Genomic DNA, 14,812 nt, shown 5'->3' with positions numbered 1-14,812 from the left:
GCTCATCAGTTTGTATGAGCATTAAGGGTAGAACATGATTCTAAACAACTTGAAAGTAAGTCTTAATTTTTGTGAAATATTCATTAATCTATGTAAAACCTTCAACAAACAGTGTTTCCTATATATGTTTGTAATGAAACCTGAATCTAAGTAGTGCTGTTTTTTCTGAACATTTGATCTAGTTTAGATATATGCACTGAACTTTAATCATTTTTGGTTCTTGGGAGTGGGGCAGTGGGAATCAAACAGCAAAGTGAAAAGCAAGCTTTTCTCCCTGCACGAGGTAGCTGATTCATTACTGGGTGAAAGCTGAATTTGAAATGAATAATTTTAAAAACTAAGTTAAAGTTAGATTTCTGTAATGAAGTGTAAAGTACTGTTAAAAAGGCAGATAACAGCACAGAAAGAAGTTTCAACCGTCATAAAATCCTGCTTCCCATCTGTGAAATAATTTTGATAATTATTGTATCTCATCTACTGAAGTATCACTGTTGTCAGTGTTGTTCATATTAGCTGTGATTTCTAAAAATTCTGTGAGACTTTTAGCAGTCTGGGAAGTACCAAAATCCTTTACTAAGAAGACAACATTAAAAAATACTAGGTTATTCTCTCTCTGGAAAATGAAGGCATCTAAACATACTTCAGGTTTTATATTTGCCTTTTATTTCACATTTCATCTTGAAGATGCTTATTAACTATGTAGGAAACAACAGAATATACATGTTATTCACTCATTTAAATGTGTTGAAAATGCTTTCTGTGGCTTTGGAGTTTAGTCAAATAATTCTACTGGATGTAAAACTTAAGAGAATGTGAAGTATATTTTCATTCTCAGACAAAAGTACTGATGTATTTAGGCTCCTACACACTCAAATACAGTGTGTGTCTTTCAGGTAGCTGTGATCCCTGGAAAGAAGCAAGGAAATAAGATCATCATTGTTACATGTTTCTTCATTTAAAACTGTATATAGTGAAGATTGCTTGTAATACTTTTCATCACGTTTTAATTCAGATTTATTCCTAAAAATACTGTTTTATTAGGTTTTACCATTGATTCAGTCCTTTTAATGAAACATGATAGAAATGTTATCTCCACTAAATGCCTAGTATTTTTATATTGCTTGAATAATTGCATTGTAACTTCTCATATTTCTTTCTCCAATTCTCTCCTACAGCTGACATAAATGTGGACATGTCAAAGCCTTTGAAAGCAAATCTCAGTTTTGTCAGACTTGATCAAGTAAACCAGTTTTTGAAGAAAATCATAACCACAAATGATGCGCCCAGGAAGGAGGGTGCTCCATCAGCTGGTGTTATTCCAGATAAGGATGTCACTTTGATAACCAAACACCCCAGTACAAAAGATTTGCTACCTACAGTGAACACCAATGCTGCACAAAAGGCTTCAGTACAAGAAAACTTGTGGCGAGCCCTTGCCTGCTTTCAGAAAATTTCCATTCACACCGTCCAAATGGTTGTTTCGATGGAAACCATCCCACATCCCAGTAAACCTTGTTTGTTAGTCTCTTTATCAAACCTCACGGGGAGCCTAAATATTAAAAGTGGACATAAAACCGCAGGTAAGAGTTTTTGAAAGTTGGAAGTGCTACTGATTTTTTCAAGTGGTGGTCTAGTAACCATTTTTTAAAGCATGGGACATTGAGGGGAACTCATCTAGCTATATAATAAATCGACATCAGAAAATATCAAATCCCTGATAGACTCATTACCTCAGTTCTCCTTTCAGTGAGGCAGCACCCAAGAGTGCTTAATTTTGTATTTAATATCCCCTAGCTTGTAATTAATTTATTGACAGAATTCTGGCCGAAATAGTAGTTACAAGAACCACTGTTCTGGTATTCTGAAAATTCAATACATACTTAAAGGAGCAAAATTTTGACAGTTATTACCCTATAATTAGATTTTCTTGCTAGGACCCTATATTTCTGTTTTAAAAAAATACAGAAATAATTGTTCAGAGCCCTGATATATGCTACTATTTCATACAGTTACTCTTCTCCAGGCTTATGAAGTTTAAAATTTTTACATGCTTCCTCTGCACAGCTGACAGTCACCCAGGGAAAACAGGCACTCCAGCCTCATTACTGCAGAGCTGCTAGGAAACTTTACACCTTGGGTACAATTAACAGGATACCAGAGACTCATTTAAAATTAAGACATTTGAGTGTCTTTGTAAATAGTTTTATTAGTCTTTTAATAAAATTAATAAGATGGTACATTTACATGATGCAGAGATGAGCCAGATGTAGGTAGTTGGCAGAGTAGTTTGCGAGGTAAAATGGTCTGTAGCTGAGAGGAGCAAGTTGTAGGCCAAGTGAGGTGGTGATTTATTTCTTTTTCATCAGAAATATTTCTCCTCAGGCCAGCAAGTTTCAGTGCTTCTTTATTGTTTTAAAAGTTAAAAATGAAAAATTTAAGGTTCAGAGAACATGAAAGCCTGTGAAAGTGCTGGAGCCTGAAACTCTTGATTTATCCATAAATAAACAGCAGTGCAGGGACGAACAGTGCCTGCGTTCCCACGCTTTTCCAATCAGATTGCAACCCTAGCATTGCAACAGAGTAAAAGGCCTTTCTAATGTCCTTTGAATAGTTCTAGTTTTCTTTCTGTGTAATAACCCTCTTTCCTCCCATCACTTCCCCTCTATCATTTATACGTTATCCGTCCCATGGTACGTTATGGTCTCCACAGCAAGCTTCGATATATCAAAGCCAAGCCCATTCCGTCCCTGTACTATAAAGCAATTTGGCAAACTCAGCAGTGTATATCACTTACCCTGGAGTTTTTCATCTTCCCAGAAGAAGGACGTACCTTGCCTTGCACGTTAAGCCTCGGAAACATTCTGCTATGAAGTTCTGTTTCTTAATTCTTCTGGCAGTCTGAGGAAGCCAATCTTTATTTTTTGTGTCACAAGCTATACATGAATCTTCATTATGTTTGTACTCTGGCAAGCATTGTTAAGTAAAGCAATACTGATGCTGAATCTAATGAAAATGAAAATTAGTTATTCTATTTGAAAAATTTTCATAACCAGACAATAGACATCAACAGACTCTTTTCACATTTTTTTTCCAGTTAAAGTTGCCTTATGTTCACTTTATGAAAAGAAAAATATATATGCATGAGGTTTTGCATGTTGTTGTGACAGTGCAATAACTTGTTTTAAGTTTCAAGAAGTGCAAAAGACTGACTTCCTGGCACTGTCAAAAATTCTTCTAATAGATTGTTTGTATTTTTATTTAAAATTATTAATTTGAAATTAAAATGCTGATATAAACCAATAGTAGAAATTATAACATAGCAAAGAAGATAAATTGTTCAGTGTGGGGGAAAAGGTATTATAATTTTATGTTAAAAGTACTTTAGAAGAATACCACAGTTGCTGGCTAGATTTGTTATATTATTGCAAAGAAATTATGCAAGCTAACTCAAATTTTAAAAGTGTAGTAGCTGTGTCTTGGGAGCAAGGAGCATTTAAAAACGTCAGTTCTTCACAACATTTCTTTTTACAAAAGGTTTTATAGATACACCTTTTGAGCTAAACAGGGTTCATGTCAGATATTTTTTTTTATAGAATGAAACTAATACGCAAATACTTCACTGTGTCTTTGATTTTACAGTCAAATAACTATTGTGACCATCTGCAGCAGCTGCATTTTACGAATTATTTGCTGAACCAAACTAAGCGCAATGACAAAAGTAGTCATCTCAGATGTACTGTTAAAACAGAGGAAGAAAAAGGAGCGTTGCTTGCCTTTTGTACAGTATGGCCATCTGCTGTACAGATGTTATTATATAGAATGACTTCAGATACAATAATTGTAGAAAATTTTCATTAAAACCTCAACAATTTGCACTTGTTTACTTGAATCTGCATAACTCCCCAGTGAGACAACACAACACACTTGGGGTTTCTTTGGTTCTCACTAGCTTTCTCTTTGATCCTTTTTGATGTGCTGACTTTAATAAACATACTTAAAAACACTGTTCAAAAACATCATGGAAAAAACTACAAAGGAACAATTATAGCAGTAGAAACTACTCTAATCCCTTACTTAGGCAAGCTATTTTTAGTGAAATATGGTTTTTTTACACATTTTATGTGGCAGTGTTTTATAAACAGTGTAAACGACCCTTTTTCCAGATGAGTTTTAATGTAGGAGATGAAGTTGGTTTGTAAGGAATCCTTCTTGCTAGGAATTATTTAGCAAAAAAAACCCTCACAGGACTGTATTGCCGGCATTTTTCTTCCCTTATAGGAGGAAAACTAAAGTGCGTGACCTTGTGTAACGCTTTGATTTTTTTATTTTTTTTTTACTGAAATTAAGAAAGAAGCTTGCTGTATAACTTTATTTTAATTATCAGTTTTCCCTCTAAACTTGCTTGTTTAATCGTGGAGGCTAAAGGCCTTCTGTTTTAATTTTTCTTCTTAATTTTTTATGAAAGTAAAAAGATGTAGCTTTTGAAAAACAGGGGGGCTAATCGGTTTAATTATTTCACTTCTAACAAATTCTAAGTGTTGGAACACTCATATTGCAGTTGGATCAAATTAAAACACCTCCATGTCTACATATTCTGCTACCCTGTTATACAACCCCAAGCCTTTAGTGTGTCAAGGGACTTCATTTTTTGGACATTTTTCATGTTTTAATACAACAGTTACTTATAACAACATGGTTACTATTTCTGCTAGAATACTTACGTTCTCCTCTGTACTTATGGTGAAATCCTGAGTATTTTGGTTTTAGTAAAGTAGTACTATTGTAGAATGTGATGCAGCGTATTGACAAAAAACAAACCAAAATGAAGTCCCTTTTCCAAAATAAGATATTATTAATTTTACTTTAGAAGACGCTACCAATATACACTTAAGTGCAGGAGTTTAAGTCACAATGATATTTAAAAAAAATAATTATCTGTAGTCATTTTATATTTTGTGGCTTAGAGTTGCAAGTTAAAACTTGTACCCATTTCATGTAAGCAGATAACAAACATTTAGCTCATTTTTGGCAGCTATCAGTGTTATTAGACCAACTATCCATTAGACCTGGATCAGTGATTTTTGAAGTATATGTCATCTTCTACAAAGCAACTAGAGCTCTTGAGGTCTAGGTACCCAGTAAGATTTGAGATTGCTTGGTATCACACTTGAGGTATGTAGCTCACTCCAAAACAGTCACATGCCATTAAAGTGGAAATAATTTTTAGCAATAAATACTAGGAAATAGAATGCAATTCTAAACATGGCTTTCAGTTAATTTAGGTTTGGTGTTGAAATTAGCACTACCTACCTGCCAAAAGAGCAGATAAATGAGAGAAGTTGAAGACTCTACTCTCCCCAGAGTGAAAGACAGCAAGAAGCCTGTAGCCTCTCAGTGAAGCCTTATTTTGCTCTGACTGGACACAGGAGGGAAGTCTTGCTGTTCAGCATCTGAACTGAGAGAGTTACAGACATAAAATATTCCAAAGATCACAGACAGAATTCCCCAGCCCTTTGTCCCGTATGCAGACATGATTAGCATATAAATAAGGGAAAAAAATAAACTTTTTGAATGTATGATAATCACAAATATTTTTGCTAAACCTGAAAGAAATTACATACTTAAGATACTTTACAGAAACATTAAAAATTAAATGCAGCTATTAATCGGTGTAGAGCAAAGACCAAACTTCATTTTGGAGTTAACTAACTCTCTCGAGAAAACTCTGCTAAGGCGTTGTCATAGCCTTTGGATGCTGCAGATATGCAAGTTAGCCCGTGGGGAAATAAAACTTTAAATTAGATATGACTACCTAAAATAATATGCAGCAGTAACAAGCCATTTACAACACCCAGAAGACCTTTGTTACTTTTAGAAAGAAATATAAACTCTTTCCAACACTTGAACAATAGGAAATTAATTCTTTGTCAGTAAAAGCCAGAGGACAAACTAAATATTTAAATGGCCACTGAGGATTGAAGTGGAAGTGCAGCTTGTAGACAGCTATACAAATCACTAAAAAACCTTAATGAATATTGGGTGTGGGCATCAGGGTCCTGTCAGATTTGACACCATGTCCCAAGTAGCTTAAACCCAACACTCAAGAAAAGGTGGAGACCTCATCAGGTCTCTAACATCTGGGATTGTATTTGTCATTTTGGCATACCCTGCAAGCGCAAAAGAAAGAGTAAAAGGGGATTATCCTGACAATGAAATGAGTTACTGAATCTTGTGATAATGAAAAGCAGAAGAATTCTAATTCCTTTCTATAGTCCCTGAGGTGGAGGTGCGTTTATAGTTCTGCAGGAGTATAATGTAGGAGGGAAGAACAGATGGCCTAAAATCCATGAAACAAGACACCACCTAATCCCAGGACTGAGTACCACTATTAATCCTGGTCAGATTCCCTACTGGTACTTTGTAACAGAGTCCAGAATTGCTACTGATGAACTAGCACATTAACTAGGGGTGGGGGGTGAGGGGGAAGAAAAAAGAAAAATAAGTTAGTTGTAGGTTGTTGATTCAAGATAGTGTGCACTAATTTTGTAGAATGTATTTACAGTTTAAAAAACTGAACTCTAAAAAGTAGACTCCAAATGAAATTCGATTCAGAACAAATACAGTTGATTTTGTAATCTCTTTATCTTTTATTGTGAAAGTAATTGAATATTTTTTTGAGACTGGTATTTCTTTTGTTACATGGATGCTAGTGCTATATGTGGCAGTAGTAAGTGATATAGCATTTTCATGGTAAGTCAATTCTATAGAATATTTACATTCATGAGGAAATACAGATAATAATGAAAGCTGAATGTTTTCTATGTACATCTTACGCTTTCTGTGCAACTCCTCCAGTTCAATCTACATTTTGCAGTGTGAGGTACAGAACACAAAGATTATGCATTATTGTCCAGTTTTGAGGACCAGCTCCTTAAGTTGTTTAAATTGTTGACACACTAGCAACATACTTCTTCCTTTTCTGTGACAATAATATTTTTTATAGGATGAGATCACGAGCTTGCTGCCCAAACAAAAGGTGCAATTCCATAGGAAGTTCAGATTACTGTGTCTGCACATTTCCACACTCTGCCTAGTACTAGCTCTGTTACTTGGGCAGCTGTTCAGAGTCGAGTCAGGGCACTGATCTGTCTGAAAACTAACAGGAAAAAAAAGTTTTCAGCAAGATCAGCTCCTTCAGCTGGCTCACTGGACAAGTACACTTTAATGACAAAGCTGACACAAAAGAGAATTCGGAGAATTATCTAAAGGAGGGAAGGGGAGAAGGATTGAAGGGAGAAGATTGGGTCGTAGGAGCCTGGATGGACTGGTCTTAATCTTGGGGAACCGCAGCCTGAGAGTGCAGGAAAACCTGTTCAGTTTGTGTGGCCTGGGTCTATCTGTCAAGCCTTGGACTTCCACAAGCATAATTGACTGGGTTATAGAAGCTCAAACAGCTCTTGTGCTGCCAGGCACTATCTTCAGGATGATTATTTATAAAGAAAAGTTACGCTCTAGTTCGTGGACTATTTAGTTTATTAAAGCAGTTGGAATCCAGTGAATCAAGTGTAGAGTAGAGGAGCAAGACACCAAAGCTGTAATTTTAATTCAACGTTGTGGCAGTTATATAGGGCTACATTTTGAGTGGCATCCACTATTTTTTAATGCTTCATTTTCTGTGCAACCATTCAATGTCTAGTTTTTTCAGTAGTGTAGGCATCTACAACTTTATAAATCTGTGACAGTCATAGATACCAGCTATCTCCTGAAATAAACCAAAGTTTTCAACCAACCACCTAAAATTAAGATGTGAAAATACATAATTTTTTTTTAAATTGAAGAACCTCTTCATGCCCATCTGTAAAGCTGGGGTAAGAATGTTTAGTCACTTTTCTGAAAACTGCCGATACCTAAAAATAAAATGTTTATGATGCAGGAACCACTCATGTCAGTATAGCACTTGGTCAGTTTTGAAGGCTGGACTCACAGATGGAGAATGAACATTATTTTTGTCGGTTTCTATTATGCATTTTTCTCCACTTAATTAGAATAAGATAGGGCAGTATAGAGCTTTACAAATATATTCTAAATTATTGTATGCCAAAGACAGCCTTGACCAAAAATTAAAATCCCTTTAGATCTTAACTTTAGTATGCCCTCTCTGATCAAGCACCACAAAACTCAAAATTACCAAATCAACAAGTCAATTGAGATTTTTCCGCTATTTAGTATGCAGGAGTATAATGAACATGATGTACCTGCCCAGTTATTCTTTAAGGGAGATGAGCTCATTTCAAATAGATAACCATCTTTGACTTCTCTTCTGATTCATCACTGACCTGAACTCCATTTGAACCTTGTTAGACACAAAACAAGCAGGATTCCTGGTCTGAGCTATAAAATATAATTAAGCCCTTTTGAAATGATGTGTAAAAGAACATAGCTTTACCCCCACTATAACTACTACCACCACCACAACCAATAAAGTTAAATCAAGCACTGCCTGTAATGGATTAAAATAATAAATGTTTCTGGATTTTAGTGTTTGAAGTATTTGAAGAAAACAGGCTCCCAGCAGCCAGGACTGCTGAATGCACGGGGACATTTATTAGTGACGAATTCAAGGGTTTGGCCTGCTTAAGATCATTACTTTCTGTTTACCGTGTGTTACATATCTCATGTTTTTACAGAGCCCACATGTGTCCCCATGTAATACTGGAAAACTCTCTTTCACTAAGGAATAGTTAATTGGTAATGTGTAAATACTGTTCTCGTGGGACGAATGAACTATCATAAGATTCAGCTCAACACTAATGAGAAATCCAGTGCGGTCAGTGGATTGTTAACTAAATCTCTCCTGGAAAATTGTTCTTTACTACATCTCACCATTTGTTTGCTACTGCTGTTTCCAGACTCGAATAAATTGGCTGACTCTTAAATTAACTGCAGTATTTCCCCTGTAATTATTTTCATAGCGTTGTTATCCTTTCTTCTCAGAAGCTGCTTCATAGAGGATACCTGTCAACAGAGCAGTGTAACTGTAGTATAACTACTCATTACATGATATATCTGAAGTTTTCTTAAGAGGAAAAAAAATCACATAGATAATTGTAGCAATATACTACGTATAAGATTTATGTATTCAAAGCTGTCTTAGTATCTTTGGCAACTTTAAACTAGCTACTGAAGTTGCAGGTAGGAAGAATGAAGGCTCAGAAGCAAATATCACAGATTATCACCTTTGTAATGTGTGACATTAAGGCAGAAGGTAGTAAGGAAAGGCACTCGCTAGTTAACCTTCAGCAGCCAGATTGTATCTCTGCCGCCCAGGCCTGGAGGGCCCATGGGAGATCCTGGGCTTCTTCCTTCAGAGTTCACTGTGGTCCTTGGGGTAGGAATGCAGGCTTGCCAGCTGCTGCGGCCAGTGCAGACCACATCGCTCGCGTGCATCTTGACCAGTCTGAACCAGTATAGCAGGCTTTGTGCTCTGGGACACAGTCTTGCTTCTGAGTTGCCCCAAACTCAGAAAAGCAATTTTCTTCCTAGCGCTACAGTTTGTAGCAATGCTACTTGCTTCCAAGAGGCTTTTCAAAAGATAGCTCAACTATAGTCCAGTGCCATTTGCCATATTTATTATAATACACGTGTGTCCATTTTCTTAAAACTCTTTTCCCATATAGAAGTTTGCCAATTAAAATCATGCTCTATGTTGTATTAGGTGACAGTGCAGTGAACCAAATAGGATTTGCAGCTATCTTAGGAAGAGCAAATGCACAGAGCATAATAGAAGGAAAAAACCTCCTCTGCTACATTTTTACTTGTTTCACTTGGAGTTGATTCAAATATAAGCACTTTTAAATGTTTTTGAAAACAAAATGTCCATAGTTAATGTCAAAACATTGTCTCTCCCTTTGTCTGTGAACCAGGAAAAATAACAGAATACTTTCTTAACACCTGTTTTGCCTAAACACTAAGCGATTGTTACTGTAAAGCAAGGGTTGTTTCAATGCATTTGCTGCATCTATTAAAATGGACAAGCTCTTTTTTTTTTTCTCTATATGCACAAATGGATTTTTGCACACAGGTCAGTTTAACGTGGAGCCTCCTATTATTGGTAAACACTAATATAACTAAATTATAGTTATATCTGGACCATAAGATAACTATATATATATTTTATATATATAAAACAATATTTATACATTGGGGTACTCAGGTTATGAGATGTCTTTGTAAATGTGAGCATAAATCATCTCTACTGACTAGAAAAATGTTAGAATATCAAAGCATATGTTGTCTTTTAGCAAATTTTCTTCACTATTCTGTTGTAGTGATTTCAGTCTTTAATAATTTCTGAGCAAGTTTATTTCTTGACATTGCCAAGCAAGTACTAGCTTTTTTTCAAACCCTCTTATGCTACTTCTAACCATATAAAAATATTTGGATATTCCTTTTGAGCATATGTCATCATAAAGGTAATCCTTCCAATGGCATGCAGAAGCCTGGTTGGTATAAGTTGTATTTTGCTCAGTTAGCATGGCAGCACATTGCAGTGCTATTGGGGGTCTGGGTGGAGTCTGACAATGGAGAGCTGGCAGCATTTCTTAAACACTGTCCAAAGCAAGTGCTTCATATTTATTAGTCTCTTGGAGGAGTATTTTAAAAGTCATGAAACTATTTGTTCCTAGAAGTAAATTATTGCACGTACTGAAAAGTGAGTTGGTGTTCATGAGCAATAATCCAAACAGAACAAGTTAACTTCTACATATCACAACAATCGTTTATGAAGATATATTACTTCTGTGTGGTGCCGTCTGAAGTTCACTTCAAATGGAGACTTTGATTTAATCTGTTTAAACTGAAGTTAGAATTCTACAATAGAAGTTTGTGAAAGATACATGAAAGGACTGAGTGAAAATAGTGTGTGGAAGGGAAAAAACCAGAGGAGAATTATTTTGCATCTTTACCTTTCTGAGGTGATTGCTTTAGTCAATGGAAAGCAACTTCACTAACTGAGCATATACTTTGAATGTTATTATGACATTTAGCAATCTTAAAATAAGCTCCCTTCTAGTGCATACTGGTATTTCTTCACTCCCCTTAGGATGTGAGATTATTTCTTTTTTAATATCATCCTTTTAGGATTTCCATAGTAATGTACCCCATTGAGGTTTCCCTCTGGCCCACAGATCTCTTTATTTACTATTCCTTTTGAGGGTTTGTGCATACATGTTGTTCTTCATCTGTTTTCTTTAAGCTTCCTCAAGACACCACTTTGTACAAATTGATCTGAATGCTCTCTACATTTGTTTTCTAAGGAGCACAGTGGGTTTTATACCAAGAGTCACTTCATCCCCAAAAGGACACATGGATATAACTGCTAGGAAGGACAAGGGTGTGATTCTTTCCTATACTTGAGCAATCAGTCACAGCAAGAAAAAGAAAAATCTCTCATTACCTGTGTTTTTCATGGTATTTGTAGGACACAATCCATTGGTGCATGTTGTAATATTTCATTAATCTAAAATTTACCAACACTACCTTATTCTTAATTGTGTCTTCATTTCTCATTGTTTACATAGTGTTTGAGAAAGGCACTGCTGATTTGAACCAGCAGTATTATGTGGCTGAATGCTCAGTTCTGTTTCTAAGCCACTGGATATTGTGTTTTCTTTGTACTTTGTGGAGCTGAGATGACAACAGAAAAAGACTGCAAAGCATAATCCTTCCAAGTGTAATCCCAGTGAAAGAAAACATAAATAAAACCACTTGTATTCTGGCATTCTTTTTTCCCTTTTGTTATTTCTGCAACTTGGCGCATATTCCATATAGAACATTTCTGTATTTTGCAGAATTGTGCAATACTTACTGAGAATTTCTCCTCTTTAAAATCAAAGTTCCTTGTAGTGTATTAAAAAAAAAAATTGGATTTCCAAATATTGTAGTGCCTCTTAAAATAACTGGACTGAGCTTAGCAGGGTGAGGGTGAGCCCTTCCCATGAAAATAACTCTTTTTCTTGGTTTAAGGCTTTATGTGAAGCTGCTTCATTCCACAGTTTACAGAATTGTCTGAACCAGCACCAAAAATGTGTTGATATTAGTTTTCTTGATTATCACTGAAGTTGTGTCAAAAAACACTGAACAGTTTCTGTCGTATAAACCTGTTACACATAAGCCCAGGGGTTCAGAAGCCAGCCTAAATAACCCAGAGCTAAAACCCTTTCCCAATTGGTGACAACAGTCCTGTTGATTGATACGGGACAAAGGTTCGCTTGAGCCCTTCATCATTCTTGCTGAACTCCAGACTGCTCAAGGGAGAGATTCTTGTTTGTGGTTCCTGCTTGGGTTGGACAGAATTCAATGCCATTATCACTGTAGGGACTGTTGGACCACCTTCCTAGTGGATGCTAGATTTATTAAAAAAAAAAAAAAAATCCAATATATCTCCTTCCATTGTATAAAATATTTCTTGGTATTACGAAATCATAACTCCCAGGATGCTGACAGACTTCTTTCTGGATTCTAGAAGAGATTCATAGGAGAAGTTTTGCTGCATGTATTCAAAAGAGAGAGTTGTGTTTTTGTGGGATTTTTCTACCAGCAAAGATGCGAAAATATAAATAGAACTGTACCTTGAAACATCTGCATGTAAGCCTTAGGTGTTTTTTAAACTTTTGCCTTTTGTGAATATTCAGTTTGATTAGAAAAATAAGCTGTGGGCATTATGAAATATGGTGACATTCAATATTCAGTGTTGAGTCCAAGTGCGAGCACCAGAAGAGAAAAAAGTTAATCCAACCTCAGATGTAGTACTTTTCATGTAAATATACAAAAGAAATACAGAAGGTTTAAATGGTTTGTTTTATTAGATGGTGATTTGCAGGAAGTTAAATTCACAAGAGATGTGATATTTTTAGATGGTGTTTCTTTCCTAAATATGTGTGTCTTTATTGAGAGTACATAAATTCTGTCATAAATCTAACCTGCCATTATCATTTTTATGTTTTATAAAGCTATATAAAGTGCAAATGGTTATGATATGGAAATTTTAGATTAAACTGATTTTTTTTGGTAAGCACACGTTACATATTTTGGGTTACAGTAATTGTTTTGAATAATTTGAGTTCAAACATTACCCTTATTCTCCTGATAAGCACTCTAAAGTCTAGGAAAGCAATATTTTAGAATAACTAACATGAACAAAAGCAGAGAGAATCATTCAAAATAGCTATTTCCTATCAGTTTAAAATATAATCAAGTGAAGTAGCTGTTCTTGTTCTTAATATAATCTTTTGAAAAAATTTCATAGTTTAATGAAAAAAGTCTCTTCTCATAAACCTTAAAATACTCACACATGTAAAAAGTCGTAATGTTTTGGAAAATAGTTCTTTGTAAGGAATGTGCATGAGACATACCTGCTCCATAACTGCAACACTGTATAAAGCATGCTCACTAGTGTCAGAAGAGCAAGATAAAAAAGAGAAAATCATGAGTCGTGTGGCCCAACTATGATGCTCTTGCTTGGAGAGGAGAGTGATTGTCCACACAAATGTTTCCATGGAAGTCAGTGAGACTACTTGTGTAATTGCTTGCAGGCAGAGATTCCCAGGCTCATGGTAAAGTAAGTTCAGGAAACAACCACATAGAAGTTGGGAGAATACCTACCAGTGGGATTAAATGTCTCTCTTTTTTAGGAATCCATGGATCATCTTTTGTCCTTGACATAAAAGATTTCCTACTTAAAACGAGTCTCAAAGAAAGAGCCAGATCTCTGATGGGCCCTTTTTGCTGCTCTGTTACTGTGGAAGCCAAGTGGTGTAAGCACAGTGGTGATCCTGGTCTAGAGCAATCTATTCCAAAAGTATACATCGATTTGAGAGGAGGACTGCTGCAGGTCTGTATAAGATGCTTATGATTCTGCTATTGAGCTGGACTGGCTTTGAATGGTTGAGACTTTGTAAATAAATTGCATGAAAGCCTCTAAAGCTTTGCAGCCTACAGCAGATCATTGGGTTGGGGTTTTTGCTTGCTTGTTTTGGGTGATTTTTATTTTACCTTTTTAAAATAAGTATCTGTTCTTTCATGTAAAACTGTTTATTGAAAAATTGTGTACAGTGATTTGGGATTTTTTTAAAATACTGCTTAAGCCATGTATTCTAGCTGTATGTGTGTGTTCCCTTAAAACTACTGGATCAAATTACTAACACTTAATATCTAGGACCCTGTTCTGATGTGCATATGTTTGTCCATGAGCTATGTGTCTGTAATGCCTAGGGGTAGCTTTAAGAATATGTATCCTTTCTTTTTAAACTTACACCAATTTCTATGGGGAGTAATTATAAACTGTTGTTTGTAGCAATTAATACTCAGTTTTCCATACTTTCCTCCCCTTTTTGGAAGTGCCCACAACTTGAAACCGGTCCAAGAAGCATGGGAGTTCTTGAAATGAAAAATAGATTTTGTGAGGCTTAAACAAGTGGGCTTTAAGATATGTCTTGTTTTAATTATTTTTATTGTAGTATCTATACCCACCAAATGCTTTAAAATAAATATGTAAATCAAGCATATAAAACGCAAAAAGGAAATTTTGACATTTAGTCATGTCATTAGGTCTTTTAGAAGAATTGGCATTAGAAGTTCTTAAAACCGCAGTGCTGGGAATAGGGCTAATTCTATAATGTGAATTTTTTTAAATTATCTCTTAATAAATAAAGTCTGTTTGTTTCTCTGCTTCCTTTTTATTTGTTATTCACAGGTACTTGGCTGACTACCTCTACATGTTGTTAATAAAAAGTGTTTGGTTTTTCTACAAAAT

At 35.5% G+C, this 14,812-nt stretch overlaps 1 protein-coding gene across 2 annotated transcripts in view; it reads left to right on the top strand.

The window, feature by feature from the left end:
* VPS13B (vacuolar protein sorting 13 homolog B) overlaps nt 1-14,812 on the top strand; it is a 482,028-nt gene that overhangs the window by 381,186 nt on the left and 86,030 nt on the right. For both annotated transcript variants that reach the window (XM_074898647.1, XM_074898646.1), the window contains exons 36-37: nt 1,176-1,580; nt 13,692-13,891. In XM_074898647.1, coding sequence (XP_074754748.1) covers nt 1,176-1,580; nt 13,692-13,891 — 605 coding nt within the window. The remainder of the gene's footprint in view (nt 1-1,175; nt 1,581-13,691; nt 13,892-14,812) is intronic.

Source organism: Athene noctua, chromosome 2 (assembly GCF_965140245.1).
Source record: "Athene noctua chromosome 2, bAthNoc1.hap1.1, whole genome shotgun sequence".
Taxonomy (NCBI): Eukaryota; Metazoa; Chordata; class Aves; order Strigiformes; family Strigidae; genus Athene; species Athene noctua.
The sequence above is the reverse complement of the archived record's forward strand: the minus strand, read 5'-3'. Positions and strand labels throughout refer to the sequence as shown.